Genomic DNA, 24,076 nt, shown 5'->3' with positions numbered 1-24,076 from the left:
AAATGCTTGCCAGATGATCCTGTCTAGTACCTTGAAGGCAGGGACAAATTCACTTTTGCATCTGTATTTCAGTATCTAACACAATAGCTTAACAAACATTTGTTGATTGACTGATTCCTATGCCTGGTCTCTACTGAAATCCTCAGAACCTTTTAGAGGCACGTTCACTTCACTGGGTGAAACTAAGAGGCACCTGAATCCTCCATGTCTAGTACATAGTAGGTGCTTAATAAATGTTGATCTTTTGGCTGATTATTCTATCTACTGGAGTCTTCAAGACTCACTGGGAGACCTCATAGCCCAGGACCAGCAGGCTTCACAGTGCCTAGCACTAGTGCCCAAGAAATGATTGTTTGAGTGACTGATAGTACACCAAAATCGGCAGACACCTAAAGTCGTCGTCTAAAAAGAGAGGATGGACTCAAACATGACGTCTCGCTGAGACTTCTACTTCTCCGGCACTTACCAGGCGAGTGTTCACCACGGGAAAAAGCAATGCAAGTAGCGCCCCATTCAACATGTGCATTTGTAGCCTGAAAAAGAGAAAGGAGAAGTTCGTGTTACACTTATGGTCTGCTGGGAAACGGGAAAGAGTGCAGAAGGCCTGGACTAGGAAGCGTGACCCATCTCCTACCTGGGGGAAGACTCACGCTTGGGGGCCAATTTACACCAAGGAAACGTGTGCTCTGTGGAAATGGACACTTTCTGAGGAGCCCATTAGCTTCCTTAACATTTCTTCAGAGTTGCCAATAGATTGTTTCTTTCAGTTACAAAATAAGACGTATGTTCCTTAATCAAAAGCTCACACTTAAGAGCAAACTTTTATTAATAATAATGACATTTGGGGCAGCTAGGTGGCGCAGTGATAGAGCACTTGCCCTGAAGGCGGGAGGACCTGAGTTCAAATGTGATCTCAGATACTAACACTTCCTAGCTGTGTGACCCTGGGCAAGTCACTTAATCCCAATTGTCTCAGCAAAAAGAATGATGATGATGATGATGATGATGATGATGATGATGATGGCATTTCTTACTGAGAGGGAGGGGAAGGGGATAGTATAGGAGGGTGGGAGGAACTCATACTGCCAGAACAATTTAGGTTTGAAGTTGTTTAGTTGTAGCACTGTAGCACACCAAGCCCTTCTATCCTCTACTATCTGCCTTAATTGCTTGTTGCGAGGATCAGATGTTATTTCATTTGATTCTCACCACAATCCAGGGAAATGGGTACGATTATTTGTCTCCATTTTGCAGATGAAGAAACTGAGCCAATTTGAGAAGTTAAATGGCTCAGTTATTCAACTGTAGACAGTAGCTAGCCATGTAACCCTGAGAAAGTTGATCTCTATTTCCTCATTTGTAGAATGAAGGTCCGAGATCCTTTCCAGCTCAAAAATCCTAATCTGTGGACTCCCCAAAGTCATGCAGCTAATACATATCCGAAGAAGGATCTGAACTCTGATCTTCCCGATTCCAGCTCTCTATTCCACCTAAAAGAGAAGCTATAGAGTGAGAGAGTGAAGTAGGAAAGGGTTTAAAAAATTGCTTTGTGGCAGTGAGGGCCCAGTACATGTAGAGAGACTTTTCAAAGGGTCGTGATTTCATTCTGAACCACCATCTGTATACGGAAAAATGGCACACGCAGTAAGGCTTATTATTTTTATCACTATCATTATTTAGCTCCATTAGAGTAGATGGCTAGGTGACACAGTGGATAGAGTGTTGAGTCTGGAATCGGGAAGATTTCCCGATTCCTTTTCCTGACCTCGAATCTGGATCTAGCGGTGTGACCTTGGGCAAGTCACTTCAGCCTGTGTGCCTCAGTTTCCTCAGTTGTAAAACAAACTGAAGAATAAAATCCCAGTATCTTTGCCAAGAAAACCCAAATGGGATCACGGAGAGTAGGAAATGACTGAAAAACAACTCAGCACCAGCTCCTGTTGGGATCTGGCTTCTTGTATCTGATCATCTGATCAGATATGACGAGACAGATATACTCCGGTTAGCCTACGGTGCCCAATATTTGTTCCATACTAAAAGACAACACATGGGGAGCCCCCTGCAGTGCGATACAATGAGATTTGGAGTCCTATTTTTCAGCTCCAAGTCTGACCTTTACAAGCTATGTGGTTTTCTCAGATCCTTCATTTTTAAAATGGGGACAATTGGAGTTGTACTGCTGACCTCATGTAGCTTTAAAGCGAGGAAACTGCTTCAGGAGAAACCTGGGAACAATTTTAAGGGGCCTCATCTCTCATTCAAGACAGTTCACTCTGCTAGGGGCAACGTGTTTGAGCTTATTCCTAATAACCTTCAGGAGCAAAGGTGGGCTGCATGATCCCATCGGACGTGCAACAGTGTCTGTCTCACCGTGACCTCTAGAAAACAATGGATGGCTCTGAGACAAATGGGAAACCACCCCTCCTTGCTGATTAGGAAAACTCTCCTTCCACAGGTAGCAGAGAAGATAGAGACATCTTGAGATGTCAAGAGGGAAGCATCCTTTACTATCTGTCCTCTAAGTCATGATTGATCAAAGCTGCAGAATCACAGACCGTGAAAGGCAGTCACAGGATTCAATCCTCACCTGAAAGAAATCACGCCCACTATAACATGTGTTACGAGTGATCTGCTTAAAGGCCACCAAGGTCAAGGGACCTAGCATATCTCGAAGCAGCCCATTTCACCTTTAGATTCTCAGATTCACTTTCTGCTTCTTGGGAATTTTTCCTACTCCGAGGCCTAAATTTGTACAGCCTCTCCCCCCTGCTACTGCTTCTGCTTTCTGGGGGCAAAGAAAGCAAGCCCAATATTTCTTCCCCATGATAGACCTTTAAAGCCCTGAAGACACTGCCAGCGTGTATACTCCCACCCAGACTCCCACAATCCACCTGAGACTTCTCTGCTCCAGGAACCCCCAGTTTCTTCAACTGATCCTCATCAGACATAGAATCCTGAAGTTGATTTCTTGAGTCCAGTCTAACACTTTACATTTATAGCCTTACTGAATTTCATCTTATTAGCCCCCAACTCTCTTGGAACCTCGAGGACTCCTTTGGCAGTCTGCTAAAGCATATAGACCTCTCTCAGGATAATTTTTTTTATTCAAGCTTTTTATTGACAGAACATCTGCATGGGTAATTTTTCAACATTGACCCTTGCAAAACCTTCTGTTCCAACTTTTCCCCTCCTTCCCTCCACCCCCTCCCCAAGATGGCAAGTAGTCTCATATATGTTAAATATGTTAAAAATATATGTTAAATCCAATCTATGTATACATATTTATACAGTTATCCTGTTGCACAAGAAAAATTAGTTCAAGAAGGGAAAAAACCTGAGAAAGAAAACAAAATGGAAGCAAACAACAACAGAAAGAGTGCGAATGCTATGTTGTGAACCACACTCAGTTGCCACAGGCCTCTCTCTGAGTGTAGATGGCTCTCTCCATCACAGGACTATTAGAACTGATCTGAATCATCAGGATAATATTTTTAAGTAATTAAAGAAGATTACAAAGTTCAGTTAGAAATTTTTTTCTAATGCTTTTCATTCAAGTTTATAGACCACCTAAAGTTTATTAATAGAGCCCTTGGGAGGAGGGAGGAAAGACCTTCGACTTTCTTCTCTCTTCCCAAGGTATCAAATCCTGACCGTCATGAATTACAGTTGATATTCCTTGTGCTATCTGCAGATCTGATGAGCCTTCCTTCTATCACCTTCTTATCCAGGTCCCTGAGGAAATGTTCAACTGTTAAGAGCCAAACACAGATCCTTGGGGCACTTCACCAGAGACCTCCTGTCAAGTTGACATCAAACCATTCAATAAATACTTTTTGGTGCTGACCATCCAATCAACTTTTTGTAGATCCAATCAACTGTATGATCATCGGCATTTCTCCATTTTTTGCACGTGAAGACCATGGGATACTTTATTAAATCCTTTGCTAAAAATCCATATAGACTACATGTATCGCATTTCCTGACTTTCTAATTTAATTTTTAAAAAAAGGCACAACCGGGTTTTGATGAAGTCCCATTGGCTCTTTATATAGTTAATATTTTCTTTTCTAGACATTCATAAATAAGTCTAATAATGCATTCTAAAAAATTTCCAGGAATTAAAGTTATGCTCCTTTGCCTATGGTTTGCAGGCTTTCTTTGCTACCCTTTTGCAGCTATCAGAAGGACATTTGCCCTTTCCCCATCTTCTGGTACCTCTCCTGTTTTCCACATAGTTCAGCCATCCCCATCTGCCAAGGCGATGAGAACCTGAGGATGCCATTCGTCCTGGGGAGGGCTCTAGAATTCCTCAACGACACCTACGTGCTCCTTTACCATCTCCTGAATTATCTTGGGTATCGGTTTCCCGTTATCGATTTTTGTCCATTCGATTCCAAAGGACAAAGAGGTCTCTTTGGCAGAGGAAACAAACAAAAGAGTCAAGCATTTCTGTCTACACTGTTGTTGGTCTTCATTGCCCCATTCAACAGAAGCACGGGACAATGTTGAGTGCAAACAGATAAGCCAAGTATTGCTATTTGGGACTGCTCTTTGATTCTTCTCATCCATTTTTCTTTTATGTGGATTTAGCTTGTGCATGGCCTGTTTTTCTCATTGTCCTTTTCTTCACCTTGTATTATCTCACAAAGTTGCTTCAGATTTTCTTTCTATCCTGCAAATTTGTTACTCCTAATTGCATTATAAAAATTCACTCTATTAATTTATTCATCAATTTCCTTATTGTTTGCCATTTGGCTCCAATTCTTTGTTTCTTCTACAATATTGCTCCTATGAAAATCTCTGAACAGCTTTTTTTTTGGGGGGGAGAGAAGGCAAGGTAGTTGGGGTTAAGTGACTTGTCCAGAGTCACACAGCTAGTGTTAAGTGACTGGAGATGGATCTGAAATCAGACTTCAGGGCCGGTACTCTATCCACTGTGCTATCTAGCTATCCCCGTTTGTTTTTAATAACACTTTTGGTATCTATTCCCAATGATGGAATTATTGCATCAAAGGGTATGATTATTTTAGAAATTCTTCCTACTCTCTGCTTGAATGCTCTCTAAGAAATATCCTTGCCAGTTTATAGCAACAATGAATGAGTGTACCTGTTTCTCCACGTCCCACCACCGTCGACTCGCACTGCTTTTCATACATTTTGCTACTTTGATGGATAGGATATGAAATTGAGCATTTTTTCGAATGTTTCGGTACAAATTATGCTTTTTCTTTTGAAAATATTTTGTTTATGTCTTATGACGTAGGAAAAGGGAAGGGGATGAGCATTTAGATAGCACCTACAATAGTAGAATCATACGTTCAAGTATGTATTGTCAAATCAAATGTATATATCAAATATGATTACGGTTTTGTGACTTTTCTTGCTTGGCATATAGTAAGCGCTTAATAAATGTTTTTTTTTTTTAATCAGTAATTTTCAATAGTTTTCCTGAATGGTTGGACCAATCAATTCACAGCTTCTTCTTCTTGTTGTTCATCATTTTTCAGTCCTATCCAACTCTTTGTGATCCCATTTGGGTTTTCTTGATTAAAATACTGGAGTCCTTTGCCATGCAAACAAAGTTAAATGACTTGCCCAAGGTCACATAGCTAGGAAGTTTCTGAGGTCACATCGGAACTCGGGAAGCAGTTTCCCTGACTCCGTGCCATGTTCTATCCACTATGGCGTCACCTAGATGCCCCTCTATGTTCTTCTAGAGTTTATCATCCTTATCTATTGCAATCATTCCCAGGTGAAATTACAGTTGTTTTACATTGTTTTTGATTATTAGTGATTTGCAACATTTTTTCCTATAATTGTTGATAGTTTGGCTTACAGAGTATGGAATATAAGGGTTGCCAAGAAGCCCTTTCCCCTCATGTTGCTGGCTGGCTTTAGCTCAGGTCCAAAGATACAGGTTCCTGAACAAGCCAAGTCTCTGGCCGTCTTTAACTCCACCAATCAGGCTAAAGTCCTAGGGAAGCCCAGCCTCAATGGAGAAAGGGATGGCCCCTGGCTTCATCTATTCCACACTGAGCAATCCTCTGGAGTTTCAGCCACCTTGCCCTATCCTAGCTAAGGGTGACCCTGGATTTTGTCCCTTAGCTCTTCCCCTACAAATAAGGTCCCAACCAGGTCTCCTCTCTGCACTGATTAAAGCCTTCCTCCCACAGTCAGGCTAGAATGGATAACTGAGTAGTAAATCAAAAGAAAATGTGGCCATCCCCTGTTGCTGCTTTGGGAAGTACACAAACCAGAATAAGCTGTTCTCTACATCATGGGAAGAAGGGTCATGTTCACATTGAGGAGGTAAGAGTTCAATAGAATATTTTTATTAAAATGATATTTTATTAATATTTATAATTTTGTTCACTTCGATCCATTCTTACCTTCCTGACATAAATCCCAAATGGCCATAATAAATAATTGACTATATATTGCTGTCCTCTTTGGGATACCATTTTATATCAGATTTTTGCAGCAATATTTGTGATAGTCATTTTATGTCTTCTTTCTCTGTTTTATTTCTCTCTGACTGAGCAGCCACCCTTTCTTGGGTGACCACTTTATATAGCATACAAGTTATTTATTGTCCAAATGTTGGAGAGAATTTGCTTTTACGTCCACCTGGATTGGGGGATTCTTTTTCTTTGAGAGTTCATTCACAGCTTGTTTTCTCTAAGCAGGTTGTTTAGGGTTCCTATTTCCTGTGTGTTAATCTGGGCATTTTCTATTTTTATTAGTGTTTGTCGATTTCACTTAAGTTTTCTTGGGAGGGGGATCCATTTGGGGTTTAATAGTTTCCGATATCTTTCTTTATTTCTTCTCCATTCCTTGTGAATTCTCCCTTTTCATTTTTCTTTTTGGGCAATTTGTTTTTCCTCTGTTTTTAATTTTAGCAAATTACTCTACACGGGTCACAACAACATTTTCCTTGCTCTCCATACTTCCCAGAAATAAGACCAGCAGCCCTCTGTCCCGGCTGGTAGCTCCCATGTGCCAAAAATAGCTTCATCATCATAATACTAGCTAGCATTCATACAGTACTTTAAGATTTGAGAAGCAATTCACCAAAGCAGGTCTTATTTGATCTTCACAAAAACCTTGGGAGGCAGGTGCTATTAATATCCCTATTTGACAAATGAGAAAACTGAGGCTGACGGCCTTGCCCAGGGTCATGTAGCAAGTCGTTCTTTAGTTGATTAGTCCTGTACCCATTTGGGTTTTTCTTGGCAAAAATACTAGAGTGGTTTGCCATTACCTTCTCCAGCTCATTTTACAGATGAGGCAAACAGGGTAAAGTGATTTGCCCAGGGTCACACAGCTGGTAAGTGTCTGAGGCCAGGTTGGAACTTAGATCCTCCTGACTTCAGGCCCAGTATTTTCTCCAGTGGTCACCTAACTGTAAGTAGATGCAGATATAGTAAGGCAAGCAGGTGTGTCTAAGGCATTATTCAAATTGTGGTTTTCCCAATTGCAAGTCCTGCAGCCAGTCCACTGCAGACCCTAGCAGCCCAACATTAGGCTTGGTCCAATATCCTCGATTCTTTCTCCCCCTTTTCTCCACCAATCTTATCCTTTACATTAGAGCTCAAATTTCTTCCAGTGAAGCTTCCCCGGACTAAATCAATAGTCATCTACCACTAAGATGCCCACTTTTGCCACTCATCCACTCTCTCTTAGCTATACATTATTATAAATTTATTTGGGGATGAGTGGAAATGAGAATACTACCCATCTTTTCTATGTGCTTGGCTAAAAGTACACAAAAGAGCCCCTTGCCATGGACTTACTCTTAACATAAAGCCAGACCACACGTGGAGAATTGAAAAATCCAACTCTAGGTGACTCAGCTAAAAAGCATCCTCCGTGAAGGGACTTGTATAAACATCCAGCCAAGGAAAGGGAGGAATGCCGGACTCTCTCTGGAGAGAGTCGTGGACCCTCCTCATGGGAGGATTGTAAAGCAAGCAATCCTCAATTCAACAAATATGTATGAAGTAGCCTTAATTTATGAGGCAACTAGATGGTGCTGTGGTGGGTTGAGTGCTGGGCCTGTAGTCAGGCCCTTCTTGAGTTCAAATCTGGTTTCAGACACTAGTTGTGTGATCCCAGGCAAGTCGCTTCACCCTTTTTGCCTCAGTTTCCTCATCTGTAAAATGAGTTGGGGAAGTAAATGGCAAATCACTCCAGTATGTCTGTCAAGAAAAACCCAGTCAGACAGAGTTGTGAGCAATTGTAGCTGAGCAACAATAACATCTTTAAGGTAGAAGATAATGGGGAGACAAAGTTCTTGCTTGCCCTCAGAGAGCTTATATTCTTTGGGGAGGATATGACACCAAAACAGTACCTATAAAGGAATTTTGAGAGGAAAAGAGTAAGGATGTAGGAGACAGTAGTTGAGCTATAAGCTATCTCTAAAATGGAGGTAAGGAAGCAATAACAGAGGCAAGAAATAGAACGTTCATATACAGAGAACAGTTAGCAGGTCACTTGATTGGGATGGAGAACCTATAAAGTGAGCAGAATGAACTCAAACTGGAAAGGTCACTTGGAGCTAGACCAGGAGAGATTTTCAGTGTCAGAGTGAAGATTTTTTTTTAATTCGAGAAGCAAAAGGGAATCAATGAGGATGTTTTACTAAAGTGGTATACGATCAAGACTCTGGGTTCACCTTATTTCGTTGTGCTTCTAGAGAGCTGCAATTTATTGTAAAGGATTTTGGGTAGGCTAGCTATTGCTCCATTGAGGGATTATAAGACATTTTCTTTCCCATGGGAAATCTTGCTGTCTGGAGGCAGAACAATGGAGAAGCACCTGCATCAATTGCAGTCATTAATTTATCTGCTAAAATGTTATTCGGTCCCAGAATGTTCCCATCAGAATTCAATCATCGTGCCCTATCGATGCAAGTGGGCAGATTTCTTTTGCTTATTTACTACCATTGTTTCATCTTTTGTTTCTCCAAAGACCATAAAACTGTTTAGCTTCACGCAGTTGGAAAAGTCTTTGTAACACTAAGGCTCTGTGCCTGAGTTTATAATGTTTCCTCTCTTGAAGCTGCAAGTAATGAAAAAGAATGCCTTGGAGAAGCCGTCAGAACAGAATTCTGAGTTCATTCTTCAACAGTGATAACATGGTTGGCTCTGGACTTTAGACAAATGACTTTGACAGCTGCATGGAGAATGTATTGAGTGGGAAGAGGCTGGAGGCAAGGAGACCAATTAGGAGCCTATTGCAATAGTCCAGGAGAGAGGTGATGAAACTCTGGACTAGCGTGGTAGCTCTACGAGTGAAGAAAAAGGAAAAGATATGGAGGAAGTAGGAACGAAAAGATGCTAATGGCTTTCCCTCTGAGACTGCCTTCCATATACTCCACATCTTGAGCCATGTACATGATAGGGTAGCTAGATTGTGCTGCAGTAGATAGATTTATCTTTCTGAGCTCAAATTTGGTCTCAGATACTTACTAGCTATGTGATCTGAGCAAGTCACTTCACCCTGTTTGCCACCTCAGTTTCCTCATCTGTAAAATGAGCTGGAGAAGGAAATGGCAAACCACTCCAGTATCTTTGCCAAGAAAATTCCAAATGGGGTCACAAAGAGTCAGACACGACTGAAAAATGACTAAACAACAGCATATTTATGATGTTTTTCCTGTTAGGACGTGAGCTCCTTGAGGACGTGGACTGGTTTTTGCCTTTCTTTGCACTTAACATAGCGCCTGGCACACCAGAAGCGCTTAATTAATGCTTGTTGCCGGCAATTGACTGGAAATGGGATTAAGGGAAAGTGATAAGGAGGATCCCAAAATCTTGAACTTGGGTGAATGGAAAAATGGTGGGATCCTTAACAGAAACAGGCAAGTTTGGAGAAGGAGTGGGTACAGGGAAAACAACGATGAGTTCTAGTTTGGATGAGTGGATAGCTTCATTGTACGTGGCCGCAGTCAGAACACAGCTAGTCCTGAATAATTAGTCCTGAAAAACCCAGTTGGGGAAGGACATTTATCTGATGTAGGATGAAGAAAATGTGGAGAAGAGCAGGCAGAATGGTGAAAGACCTGGAATTAAAGAGGATTCTAGGAAGATGGCAGAGGAGGTCAGAAACCTGCAAGTTCTCTGGATCTCCCTGACAAACAAGACAAAATTGCACCTCAGGGAGAATGTACAACCATAAAAAAGAAGAGTTGGGGCAGGACAGTTATCCTCCTGGGACAATCTGAGAAGATCTGAAGAAAGATACCGGGATGGAGGTTTGGCCCACAGGAAGTGTAAAAACCTCCAGGCTAGTTCCACTGAATCAGCAAGAAATGATCCTGGAGATAGTAGCCCTGGCCCTAGATACAAACATTTCTATGTTCTCCAACAGTATGAGGAGTCCCATGTCTGAGTCAGAGAAAATTAAGGGAACCTCTGCTGATAAGAGACACAGGCCCAGCTGTGTTTCTGAGAAGTGGCAGTAGGGAAAAAGGAACCAGCATATACACATTGAGTGCAGAAGCAGTGGGACAGGATGCTGCTGGCTGTGGGTACTTACAGGAGGGTGGAGTTCTTGGTTGTAGTTCCAGGTCAGAGGGGAGAACTGAAGGAGGATGTGAGACCAGAGAAGCCATTCCCCACACTCAGGTTTAGAGGTGATTACACTAACAAGCTACTATAATTTTTTTAAATGAGCAGGCAAAGGATAAAGAATATGGGAATAGAGAAGACCAGAGTTCATCTTCAGAGGAGAATATCGAAGTAAAAAAGGCCTTTCTTATCCAAAAGAGTAACACCAAATGGTCACCTGCCCAAATTCACAGAACTCAAAAAAGATAAAATGAGACAGATTGAGGGAAAAGGTTTTTTTTTAAGAACAACTGGAGAAAAACAAGTAGATTATGAAAAGAAAGTCAATCAACTAAAAAAAAAGATCCAGAATCTTAAGAAAATGGCTCTTTGAAAACCAGAATTGTGCAAAGGGGAGGCCAGCAAAGTTATAAGAGATCAAGAAATAATAAAACAAAATGGAAAAATGAAAAGAATAGAAAATAATGTGAGACATCTCATAGAAAAACAGTGGGTCTGGAGAATAGATCAAGAAGAAAAAACATAAAAATAAGAGGACTATCTGAAAGCTACAAAAAAAAAAAAAAAGAACGACACAATAATATGAGAAATAATTAAAGAAAATTGTCCTGAAGTGTTAGAAGAAGAATGGAAAGTAAATAGAAAAATCCATATATCACCACCTAAAAAAGATCTTAAAAGGAAAATCTATAGGAACATCATAGACAAATTCCAAAAACCCAAATCGAGAAGAAAATTTTACGAGCAACAAGAAAGAAAGAATTCAAATATGGCAGAGCCATAATAAGAATCACACAAGACCTAGCAGAAGCTACATTAAAAGACTATAGGTTTTAGAACACTATATATTGACGAGAAAAAGAACTGTGGTTGCAGCTGAAAATATCATACCCAGAAAAGTTAAGCATAATCTCGAATGAAAAAAAAATTCAATGAATTGTCAGATTCTTAGGTTTTTATTGCAAAAAACAAACAAAAATCCACCTGAATATAACCAAAAATTAGACATACAAGATCTATGAGAAATACAGTAGTAGTAATCATAGTAATCATGATCTCAAAGTTAAAGCTAAAATAGATTTAATCAAAAGAGAAAAATATGGAGACTACATAATATGTCAACCATAGCAATCAATATTGTTTTAGATTATTTAAAATTGCTTGACAGTATAAGGTTGGACTATTACTGTGGTGTAGGACATAATGAGTTGGTGTATTTAGAAATATATGGAAAGACTTGGACTTATGAAGGATGATGTTATCTACCTTCAGAGAAACAGAGGAGAAATAAACATTGTATGGTATTACATAGATCCATATGAATCTATATGTATCTGTGTATAGGTGTAATTTCTATGCTTAATGGTAGCCTTCTGCAGGGGGTGGGGAGAGAATAAAGTAAAAAATGAACAGCAGAGAACAAAAGAAAACCTGCAAGGAAGCAAAGAAAAGATGGATAACTCTGAACACAATGTGTTTTATTTATTATTTAGGCTTTCTTGAAATGGAAATTTTTTTACTTTATATTTTGAATTCTCTCACGTTCTGTTTTTTTTTTCTATTTTGTATTTAAGTTTTAAATTTAAAAAAAGGGGGAGGCTGAAATCCATACTGTATGAATAGTGGTTGAAGGACTCAAAATCCTGGCAAGCACATTCTGATGGCAAGAGGCTACCTTGGAAACTGGCTGGAGCTGTTTAACCTCTATTATTTAAAAAGCTCCTTTTCTTGCTCTAGGAAAAAGATAATAGAGTTCCTTATTTGCAATACAATGAAGATCTCTGCAACAGTTCTTGCGTTTTATGGCTTTCCTGGGCTCTTAAGCAAGAAGAGGAAGAAGAAGAGGTCGCCAGTGAAAGGAATATTAGCATTGGAATCAGGAGAGAACCACTTTCAATTCCTGCCTTGGACACTTAGGCTGTCACAACCCTCAGTCTCGGTTTCCTCATCTTTAAAATGGGGCTAATGATATCCATATTTATCTCATGGGGTTGTTGTGAGGCTTAACTGAGATAATGTAAGAAAAGCACTTTGCAGACTTTAAGGTCTTCTCTATACCTCAAGTGTTATTATTTATAGAGATGACCCAAGGGTGGTTCATCAAATGTGCCTCACCTTCTTCTATCACCAGCCTTGTCCTAGGACTGCCTTGGCTATCAGGAAAGACCGGATTGAACACCTTTTCTGCTGGTCCCCTTTCTACCCCTTTATCATAGACTGACAATCACATTTCTATTACCTTTGCACTCACAAAAGATGTAAAAATCTCCTGCCCTGGGGTTCCACTCAGAATTTCCAGGCTTCTGAGCTGTAGGCTGCTTAGGTCAAAGTTCCTTTCCCAGGCCATGACTCCCCAATTCCTCATTACCACCCAAGTCTACTCCAATCTTTCAATGTCTCTGTACAACTCTTGTCTAACTTTTTACTGTGCCCTCTGGGAGCCCTGTTACATTATTAACAAACTGTCCTTCATATTCAATCTATGTCCTGCCCCTGGAAATTATTCAAAAGATTATAGATCCAGAGTTGGAAGGGATCCCACAGATAATAGCCCAAAGAGCTGGAGGGGGCTTGAGAGGCCAGCTCTCCAAAAGATGCACGATATACTTTTCGGTTTCATCTGCATCGTTAACATTTTCTTCATCACTTTCTTAGGTCTAGATAATCGACAAAACAATCAATCAAGCCCTGTTTAATATAATGTTTGCCAATTTCTGAGGCATACACGCTGACACAGAAAATTTAACAATGGCCCTCTTATACTACTGTCTCCAGCACACCCCTAAATATTACACCATTAATCAGTCACTGATGGCCAAAACTGGAAACATGAACTCTGTCTGCCTCCTGTCTAAGGCAAAATAGCAATAGGAGAGAAGTTCGGTCACAGCTTTCTCAAGCCAATTTTGAGCTTTTATCTGTCTGACTATATGATTAGTGTCTTTGCTAATTCTCTGGGTTTTCTAAGTAAATCATCATATTATAGGCAAGTCTCACTATATTCGAAACCTTTGAGACCACAGAGTTACTACAAAGATGCTCCTTTTACTGCAAAAATAGCCAATTCAATTCTATTCAACATACTGAGTATAAGATGTGGTTCAAGGAGTTTATAGTCTAGACAGGGAGATGATTACATGTCAAAAAATTTCCAAAGCTACTAACACCAGGTTCTTTATTGTTACTTGAGTCAATAAGGTGCAACAGTGGTCTGAAAGTCAAGAGACGCGGAATATAATCCCGTGCTTGCCATTAAGGAGTTGTGTGAGCTAGAGCCTGTTTCCTCACCTGTTAAATGAGGAAGCTGAACTAGGTAACATCAAAGGGCCATTGTGGCGCTAGAGATGGTAAATCTAACACGTAAAGGAATTGTCTCAGTTTGGCCAGATTAATTAAGCAATTAAGATACTATCCTAGCCATTGGATAAAAGACGAGAATCAGTCCTTGCCTTGAAGGACCTTATAGTGAATTGGGAGATATAGCCATATGGATTGAATAAATGTGATGTCATTTGAGGAGGAAAAAGTCACAGCTAGAATGATCAGGCAAATTTGATACAGTAGGATAAGCACTGGCTCTAAGGACATGAATTTAAATCCCATCTCTGATGCAGATTATCTGACACTTACTAGATGTGTGACCTTGGACAAATCCCTCCACTTCCTTAAACCTCAGTTTCCCCTTTTGGAAAATGATGTTGTTAGAAGGAATGCTTCAGGCCCTTCTAGCTTTTTTCTTTTAGATTTTTTAGAAGGGCTTTGCCCAAAACACAAAGGGCTGAGCAAGGAGCAGGAAGGGGAAGATGAAGAGGGGAACATATGGAATTACTGGGAAATGGCCTAACTCGGACAAGGCTTCTCCTACTGGATCCTGTTCTGGTTATGTTCCGTGGTAGCTCCACCTCCACTACTTTATTTTTGCTGATGGTGTCACTGACCTAGTAGGTTCCAAACTTCCCTTCAGTTCCTCCCTGTCTCTTCTCTTTCACCTCCTAGGAGTAGCCAACTGCTGCCAATTCTGCCTCCAGGTTATCTCTCACAGTAGGCTGATCTTAACACCCAAACCGCAACTACTCTAGCTAACCACCATGCTCATTATTTCCCACTGGAGAATAGCCTCCTAACTGATCCCCCTGTCTCCAGTCTCTCCTCTCTCTGGTACATAGTTGCCAACATAATAATTCTCATGCACATACTTAAACTTCTGCTCAAAAATCTCCAGTGGTCCCCCATTGCTTCAACATGGCCTTTTTGTTCTTTCTTTTTTGGAGGCTGTCAGGGTGAAATAACTCACCCAGGTACACATAGCTACAAAGTGTCTTGAAGCTGGATTTGAACTCAGGCCTCCTGACTCCAGGGCTAGTGCTTTATCCACTGTAGCACCACTTTGCTGCCTCTGAATGGCTTTTTCGATTCCTGCTACAAACTCCAATTAACCTTGCCAATCTTCCTTCATGGACTGTCCTCCAACCTACATCGCTCTTTCTTCTCTGTGCCATGGTGCGCCCCGAGCCACAGACCTAACATAAAGCTGCTTCTTAATTGCTACCATTGGAAAGCTTTAAAGCCCAGCTCAGGGGACACCTTCCATGTAGTTTTTCTGATTCCTCTCTCACATACCCCCTTTCCCCAATCAAAAGTGAGGTCTTAACTGTATAAATATGTATACATATATTGGATTTAACATATACTTTAATATATTTAACATGTATTGGTCAACCTGCCATCTGGGGGAGGGCATTAGAGGAAGGAGGGGAAAAATTGGAACAGAAGGTTTTGCAAGGGTCAATGTTGAAATATTACTCATGAATCTGTTTTGTACATAAAAAGCTATAATAAAAAAATAAAAATAAAAAGTGAGGTCTTCCTCCCTATTTTAGGCCACTCACCTCGAGTAGATCTGCTACAAATGCTGCAGAAAATGAAGGCGACTCCCCCAGAATTTGGACCACTTGCATTTCTTGGTTTCACAGATGGCTCTGGCCAAAGAAGGCACAGGTACTTGAGTTAGACAACTCGGGATTCAAAAGGCACCAGCAATCTACTGCTTGGAGCACGCTCAAAAATTCTCTACCATCACATGACCTGCTAAAGCTCTGTTGCCAGAACTCTGGAGGACACCACACTCCCCAACAACCACTGGGATAAGGCTCTGTGAAGGTGAAAGGGAGAAGGGAGAATCATTTGATTCTGGATCCCCTGTCTCGTACCCATGTCACCACAGGGCACTTCTGCGTGGCCAGGAGGGTCTAAAAATTGCCATCTTCCAGGTAAGAATAAGTCTGCTTGCCTCCTGCAGTTTCCAGATCTCTGACCTCACAATGAGTGTGGATGTTAGGGTCTACCTGGTATGCAGCCAAACCAAACAGTGAATCCTTCTGTTCTATCACTTATATCTACTAAGAGGAGCAAGAGCCCCTCAATGTCCCACATCTAATCAGCTGACAGACAAGATGGCGGGTATCACTTCTGTTCCAACATGGCAGATTCCAAAGCTTTCCTCTTCTTTTCCATGCCCCAATTATTTCTGGATATTCTCCCTTCCTTGAACCTTCCATTGTAACGAGGAAAAAAATCAAGCAAGCAAAACATGTCAACAGAGCGACCAGACCGGTCAACCACGGAGCACTCCACGCCCACCTCGGCTAAGAGAAAGGAAGCAGGTGCTTCTTTAACTATTCTTTGGAACGAAAATCGGTCATTTCAATTGTTCAGCATTCATCTTCCTTTAGCAATGACCACATTCACATTATTGTATGTGCCGTGCCCATTGTACCAGTTTCTGTTTATTTTACTCTGCATAAACTCTTCTCATACTTTACAAATTTTTTATATTGGTTGTTTCTTAAGAGACAGCATAGTGGAGTGGATAGAGAGCTGGGCCCAGAGCAGGGAATAGCTGCGTTCAAGTTCTATTTCTGACATGTATTGGCTGCGTGACCCCAGACAAATCACTTATCTTCTCAGTACCCTCGGTTAGGAGTCAGCAAACTACAGCCCAAGGGCCAACTCCAAACTGTCCGGGACCTAAGAATGGTTTTTTACATTTTTGCCAAGAACTTTGCCAAGAAAATGCAAAACGGGGTCGCAAAGATCTGAGTCTAAAATGACTGAACAACAACATACAAACAAGATATACACAAGATGACTTGGGGATAGTCTCAGAGGGAAGGCACTAATGTGAAGAGGAACTGGGAAAAGCAGAAGGTGGGATTTTGGCTGATTCCTGAAGAAATCTGGGAAAGCCAGGAGGGAAAGATGAGGAGGGTGAGCATTCCAGGAACGGAGGGCAGTCCGAGAAAATGCCCAGAGGGGGAAGATCGGAATATCTGGTGCAGTCAAGAAGCCGGTGTCATTGGATCCCAAAGGATAAGATCTAAAGAGTCTGAAAAGAGTGGGACCAGAGGAAGAGTTATAAAGAATTTCAAATGCCAAGTAGAAGAGTTTATAATGATTTCTATTGATTCTGGAGATGTTAGAGAACCACTGGAGTTTATTGGGGGCAAAGGGATAGGGACGTGCTCAGATCTACACCTTAAAAGACTATATTCTGGATATAGGTCACAATTGATTCAACAGATTCCCTTAGCCTGGCATAGGTGCTCAGCCACTAGGTTTCTAGTTTTAAGCTTTCAGAACAGGTACCATCCATGTCCCTCCCATTTGTGCCTTCATTTCTCAAAGCTTAAAGCCTGAGAGTCACTGATCCAGAGTAATGGGTCTGGAGAAAGATCTAGGACCCAAAGAACCATTGACCAAGCAGTCAAAAAAAAAAAAAAAAAAAAAGCTCTTTAAAGTCCCAGAGCTTCCTATTTTTGTACCTGATTTCCAGAGCTTTTAGTCAGCAAACCCTTAGAGGTCTTGGATCCTGACATAGAAGGCATCTCAAGGCAGGGCCTTGTCAGTTGAATGAGATCAAATATCCCGGACCCCAGCTGGAGTCACTGGGGGGAGTTCTCTCCTGCCGACTAAGCTGGACTAGGGGAGGCCTGCGAAGCTGCCACTTCTCCTGACCCCCACTAGAAGAGGAATAGACAAACACAGCCTAGCATGGAAAAGCCTGCCTCTAAAGCCCAACATATCTATTTCCTGCAGCGTCTGGGCCCGGCGCCAAGAGGACAAGCCAGGTCCTGCTTAGCTCGGATGAGGTTTTGGTTAGCCAAGGCCAGAGGCCAGCCGAAGAGCAGAACAGGGGCTTACAGAGCCAGTTGATGAGCCCATGGGGCATACCAGCATTAAAGGCGCCAATCTGATTGTCTTAAAATCTTTTTTTTTCAGATAAGTTTCATTTGCATAGTTCGTTTGGCAAGGAAAACTAATAAGGATGAAAAACATGGATTTCTTGGAAAGAGAGCAGCTACAAAACAGATTTATAAAAACACATTCCTATCTTAATAAATATCAAGTCAAAAAAGAGGGACCTCTTAAAACATTATATTTTGTATTGATAAATAGAGCTTAAAATACTCTAGTCACTGTTTAGTCTACTAAAAATTAGCCACTTTTAATTATTCTTCCACAATCACAAGTTGAGCAGCTTGATTTTTTTCATAAAAAAGGTCAAAAAGGGAAAACTATGAAATGTCAAAAAGAATTATTCCCCCATGAAATGGGCAGACAATTAGATGGGAGAACAAAAGGCAGAAACAACTGTGAGGTCTCATACTCAGAAAACCTTTGAAGCAAGGAGGTCTTTGAATGGCTGCCGCAGAGGGTGGGCCCATCCCCACCTGTCTGTGCATTCAAAGTTCCTGAACCATTACCAGTTGTTCTGATTGGATTCAGGTGCCCTGTATGAATCCCCCAATCCCAACTGGCAATCGGACAAAATATTACCATTTAGAGTAAAATATATGGGGAAAAGAGAGTCCCTGAAGCATGGAATTTCTTTCCATTTCAAACCACCCCTAGAAGTGCAGGAGCAGAAAATAAAAGGCTTTTAGAACTGACGGCCCTCCCCGAACACCATGGGCTTGGTGATGAATGGGGGATCATTCCCGGACCTCTGGGGACCCTACCTCCTCCAACACTGGGAAAGGGGGAAGGATGGATAAAGAGACTGCCTTTGAGGGGCAAAGCTAAAATAAAGCCAAGAGCAGAGACCTCCAGTGAGTACATTGTAAAATAAAATAAAATAAAAAACCCAATCCGCCTGAATTTGGGAACACAGGAGAATGGAAGGATTAGATCTCTGGCCAAATTGCCACACACTGTTTCTTCCGTGAAAGGTCTGGCTAAAAAGGAAGGGACAGAGCGAAAACAAAAGCCACCAAAAAAATGTCAAAGTCCTGACGATTGTGGATGGATAGAGAAACAGTAGCTAGGGGAGAAAGTAAATCCTTCCCTCCCACCTTTTTTTGGGGGAGGGAGGGAAAGAAAAATTAATCTCCTCCATCCCTGACTTTTACCTTCCTTATTCTGTCTTGCCAGAAATTAGGGCTACCAGTTATACCTTGGGATATGACCTACAGGAAGCTTAAAAGGAAAGGTCAAATGGGAGACAGCAAGGACATTGGACATCTCCAGGGAAATGGCCCCCTCAAGGACAAGGTGTTGGGCATTTCTCCCATGGAATAAAGCTGCTGGGCATCAAGGTAAGTGTCTAACGGCATGAGCAACCTTGCTGGGGTTGCTGGGAGAAGGCAGCTTTGCTCTCTCTGAAGAGCCTTTTGGGATCTCCTCTCTCCCTCCTCCTGCTGAGATTGGCTTCAGATCTGCTTGGGAACAGGGCATGGACCTTCAGAGACGTTCTGGACCCTTCCACACTGTCAGGGGCCACTTCCATCTCGGGGAGCTTTGCCAGAGCCATCCAGCTGCTGTTCTCCCATTCTCCCAAGGCCTCCTTGGAGAAAATCAGCCCTAACTCTTGAGAGCTGAGCTTCCTCTGCAGATCTTCATACACTTCCTTGATCACTGTCTTAGATGTGTGTTGACTGAAAAATAACATGGAGTGGAGATACCAAATTCATGATAAGAGTAACTCACATTGATGCACCATTTTCCATATACCAACCTTGGGTGGCAAAGAATGAAAGAATTATTATTCCCATTAGAAGAATGGGAAAAGTGAAGCTCTGGGAGTTGCCAAGACTTGACCCCAGAGCAAGAGAAGTGTTTTGTGCAAGATTTGAACCCAGGACCCCCGATCGAGGCCACAATAGCATGTTGCCTCTCCCCATGTCCCTCCATTGCTACTCCTCTGTGACTCAGTTTCTTCCTCCAGGCCCCCTAAATGGAGGGACTCCCAAGGCTCTGTACTTGGCTCTCTCCCCAGCTCTCTCCCCCTTCTCCTGGCGTTCTTGTTTCTTCCCAGGCTTCCATGCTCTCTGATGTTCAGGCACTTCCTAGACCTCTGTCTCTAGGCTCTCCCCTATTTCCTGTTCTGTATCTCTTGCTATTTCAGATAGCTACCCCACCCTCAGCCCTGCTTTACTCCAGGTCCAGCTGTCTTTTCCCCAGCCACCAGCCTTGCTTGGCCATCTGCACCCGCATGTCCCCTGGCCCCGGAAGCTGTCGGAGCCCAAACTTCTCTCCCTCCCCACTGACCTTCCCCCTCCCTGGGATGGAGCTGCCCTACTCGGCGATTAGGCCGACTTCCAGGGATGCCAGCTCTGTGAGAGCTGGGCCAGGGGGGCCTCCTCCTCTACTTGGCTTTTTAATTGGGGACTTGGGGTTTGGCCCAGCACGATGTCCCCTACCTACACTCTTCCTGCCAAGCTTAGCAAGGAGCGAAGGGAGCCCTCACAAGTCAGTGTAAGGCCGGCTGTTTGGAGGGAAGGAGGGGGCCAACTCTAGGAAGGCGCAACCCTTGCTTCTGAGCTGGGTCCTATTGGGTGCCAGCCCCTCCTCACAGGGTGCTCACAATCATCGTGCAGTTTCCTTCTTTCCTCTCATTCTAAAATGTACTTCGAAGCCAGTTCCCCCGAGCTCCTCGGCCTGAGTTCACTGGGATTCCCAGTTAGCGAATGCTCTTGCTTTCCTTTTTCATTGTCACCACAACCAGCTCCCATTCCCTTTTTCCCTTGAGATTTTAGGTTTAGAAGCAGAAGAGACTTTCAAGATCATGTAGCCCAACTTCCTTATTTTACAGATAAAGAAACTGAGGCACAAGTCACTTGGGATCATAGATATTGAGCTTAAAGGGACTTGTGAGATCATGTAGCCCTCATTTTACAGATGAGGAAACTGAGAAATAGATCTGAGAATCATCAGAAAATATCCGGTTCAATCTGACCAACAAAAAGTTTTACAAAAAAGGAAACTAAGACCCAGAAGTTTTGTTTCACACCATACCTAGTACCATAGATTTCAAGCTAGAACAGATCTAGCCCATCCAGTCTAACCTGATCCTTTTATAATTAAGAAAAATGAGGGCCAGAGAGGTTGGGACTTGCTCAAAGTCCCAACAGTTAATAAATGTCAGGGGTGAGATTTAAACCCATGTTGCCTCTCTTTGCTGCCACACAACCAAGGCCACAAGTGTGTGTTTTCTAGGGCTTATTTCACAGAGGAAGTACCATGTATAACTAGCACAGCAGACAGAGCACTGGGTCTGAACAAGAAATCCTGCCTCTGACACTGATTGTGTGACCCTAGGCAAGTCAGTGAACTTCTCTTTGCCTCGGTTTCCTTAGGTGTAAAATGGAGATAATACCAGCACCTATTTGCCGAGGTTGCTCTGAAGATAAATGAGATAGCATTTATAAAGCACTTTACTAACCCTAAAGCACTATATAAATACTAGCTATTATTTTCCAGGGGCAGCGAGGTGGAGCTGCAGTGGATAGAGCGCTGGGCCTGGAGTCAGGAAGACCCATCTTTGTGAATTCAAAACCAGCCTCAGACACCAACTAACTATGTGATCCTGGGCAAGTCACGTCCCTCTGCCTCAGTTTTCTCATCTGTAAAATGAGCTGGAGAAGGAAATGGCAAAACATTCCAGTATCTTTGCCAGGAAAAATCCCAAATGGGGTCACAAAGAGTGGAACGTAACTGAAACAAATGAACGATAACAATTACTTGCGAGAGTATGGCTATAGAGAATCTAAAGTAGGATTCCCAACTTCAATACAGCCTATTCTGGACCTAACATGCTAATGAATCTTTAGTTCAGATTTTCCAGGCCCAATGTGGAATGTGTCCTAATTTTTCCAGCTTGGAGCCCGGTGAACAAAGCCTACCACTCTTAATTGGCCTCCCAAGAGGACAGGGTCTCCTGCCCCAGAATTCCCTGGGGAATCCACTGTCCTTAGTCCAGCCAGGGTCAGAAAAATCAAGTGGTACATCAGTTTCTGATCCCTAACTTTAGCTACTCAGGAAGCTTAAATTCAAGGAAGCTTTCAGGACCCCACTCAAATTCTCACTTTCAGACAGCAGGCTTATTCCCCTCAGTAACCAGGGCGCTTCAAAATCCCCCCCAGACAATCCCTACCATTTCATCCCTCCTCATTTCCCAGAGCCCCTTGCTCACCCCATCACACCCACTTTGCCAGGTCCTGGGGCTGAAAACCTTAGGCACCTCCCACCACCTTTGCCCCCATCCACAACACATCTGGATTCTCACTCCATACGCTGTGTACCATTGGTCCTTCTCTCCATCCCCGTGGCTCAGCACCGCTTGCCTGCCCTACAGTTTCTTCTCCATTATATGACTAAACTAGACAACAAGGCAGAGGACAAAGAGTGAAGGTGATAGGATCAGAAGATCTATCACTTGTAAGCTGTGTGCTAAAGCACATCTCTTCCCCTCTTTGGGCCTCATTTTCTCTTTCTGTAAAATAAAGGAGTTGGATGAATTGCCCTCTGAGTTGCCTTCGAGCTCTAGATTAAGGATACTATGAGTGATCTTAGGCAAGTCACTTCTTTCCCTCCTCCCAGGAATCCTGGGGTTGTATTAAATGATTTCTGAGGTCCCTTCAAGTCCTAGGTCTTTGTCCCTTTGGTCATATTTGGCCGCTACACAAACGTTAAGACAACTTCATGATTTTCTTGACTTGGCTCACACTGTTCCCTCTGCTAGAAGAGGGCCAAGCACATCTCTGCCCACTGAAATCTAAGCTTCAAGGTGAAGTTCTAATGCGCTGACTTCTAGGAAGCCCTTCCCGAACCTTCAGTGCATCCTGAACCACCGCCAGTCATCGTGACCTATGTCTTGTCATGGCCTTAGATGACCCTGGAGGAGAAAGTGAGGCTGACAACTTCACACAACCTTGCTTCACTTGAATCCAATTCATTTGCAAGTCAAGACACCACCCTCCCGATGCCATTTGAGGACCAAGGGCAAATGGCAACATCAAACCCTGAGCCCCCGGGGCACCGTCTCTCCCTCTTCTGTTGTCTCTTGCTAACTGTACTTGGTTCCGTCTGATGACACTTATCATCCACGACGTCATGTAATAGTTATTTGTGCATCCGCATGTTATTTCCCTGTCACCTCTTCTTCTTTAGGACACACTCCCTGGAAACGGGGATGTGTCTCATGTCACTGTTTCCTCTCTCTATTGGACTCACTTTGGGGGGAGGGTGGACACAGCAGATACTCAGTCAATATTTGCTGACTTCAATTCAAGGAAAATCAATTCAGCAAACATTTATTCAGCTGTTATTCATGGTCTTCCCAGTTGGAATACTTATCTCGCTCAACTTTCACCCACTCCCTTCTGGCTCCATTTTACTGGTAAGGAGACTGTTAGCCCAAAGGCTCCTAGAGCTCACGCTGGAAGGGCTCTTAGAAGCCCCGGGGTCCAATCCTCTCATTTGACAAAAGAGGAAATTGAGGCACAAAGGAGAAAGGACGTGCCCCAGCTGCTCATAGGACCCTAGAGTTAGAGTTAGAAGGGTCTTCAGAAACCCTTTCATCTAATCCCTTCATTTAACAAAGAAGGAAACAGAGGCCCAAAAAGTGAGGTGATTTGCCCAAGATCACCTATTGAATCCTAGACCTAGAACTGCAAGGGGTCTCAAAACCAGCTAGTCCCACCCTCTCATTTTAAAAAGGAGGAAATTGAGACCCCAGGGAAGTGACTTGCTAAGAGTCACATAGCTAGTGTCTGAAGCAGGGTTTAAAGTCAGGACTTCCCAGGACCAAGTGCAGCTCTTTGCCCACTATACTTTAGATCACAGAATGAAGTTAATAATAAGGTGAGTACTAGAATTTAGGCTAAGAGCAATACTGTTTGTGGGGGAGAAGAGAAATCACCAACTTCCTAATAATGAGGGCTGTCTTACAGTGGAAATGGCTGTCTCCCCTTCCTTGGAGGATGACTCCCCAACTGTCACGTATGTCAAACCCTTTAGAAGTGCTTTTAATAAGTTGGGCTAGTTGGCCAAAGAGTTGCTTTCCAACACGTCCTTCAAAATTTTATTCAGAATGTAAGAAATAAAACAAATGTTTCTATAACATAGTAGAATAGGAAAAAAGAAAAGGAAAAAAATAAAGATGATTTCCCATAAAACTCCAAATCTATAAGGCCAGGGTGATTCCTTTTAGAGTCCTTCTAAACATG

The 24,076-nt window shown here is 42.5% G+C and overlaps 1 protein-coding gene across 3 annotated transcripts in view; it reads right to left on the bottom strand.

The window, feature by feature from the left end:
- Positions 1 to 24,076, bottom strand: part of TMEM164 (transmembrane protein 164) — a 129,260-nt gene that overhangs the window by 24,253 nt on the left and 80,931 nt on the right. For all 3 annotated transcript variants that reach the window (XM_031944928.1, XM_031944926.1, XM_031944927.1), the window contains exon 4: positions 467 to 533. In XM_031944928.1, coding sequence (XP_031800788.1) covers positions 467 to 533 — 67 coding nt within the window. The remainder of the gene's footprint in view (positions 1 to 466; positions 534 to 24,076) is intronic.

The sequence above is a fragment of the Sarcophilus harrisii genome, chromosome X (genome assembly GCF_902635505.1).
Source record: "Sarcophilus harrisii chromosome X, mSarHar1.11, whole genome shotgun sequence".
NCBI lineage: Eukaryota > Metazoa > Chordata > Mammalia > Dasyuromorphia > Dasyuridae > Sarcophilus > Sarcophilus harrisii.
The sequence above is the reverse complement of the archived record's forward strand: the minus strand, read 5'-3'. Positions and strand labels throughout refer to the sequence as shown.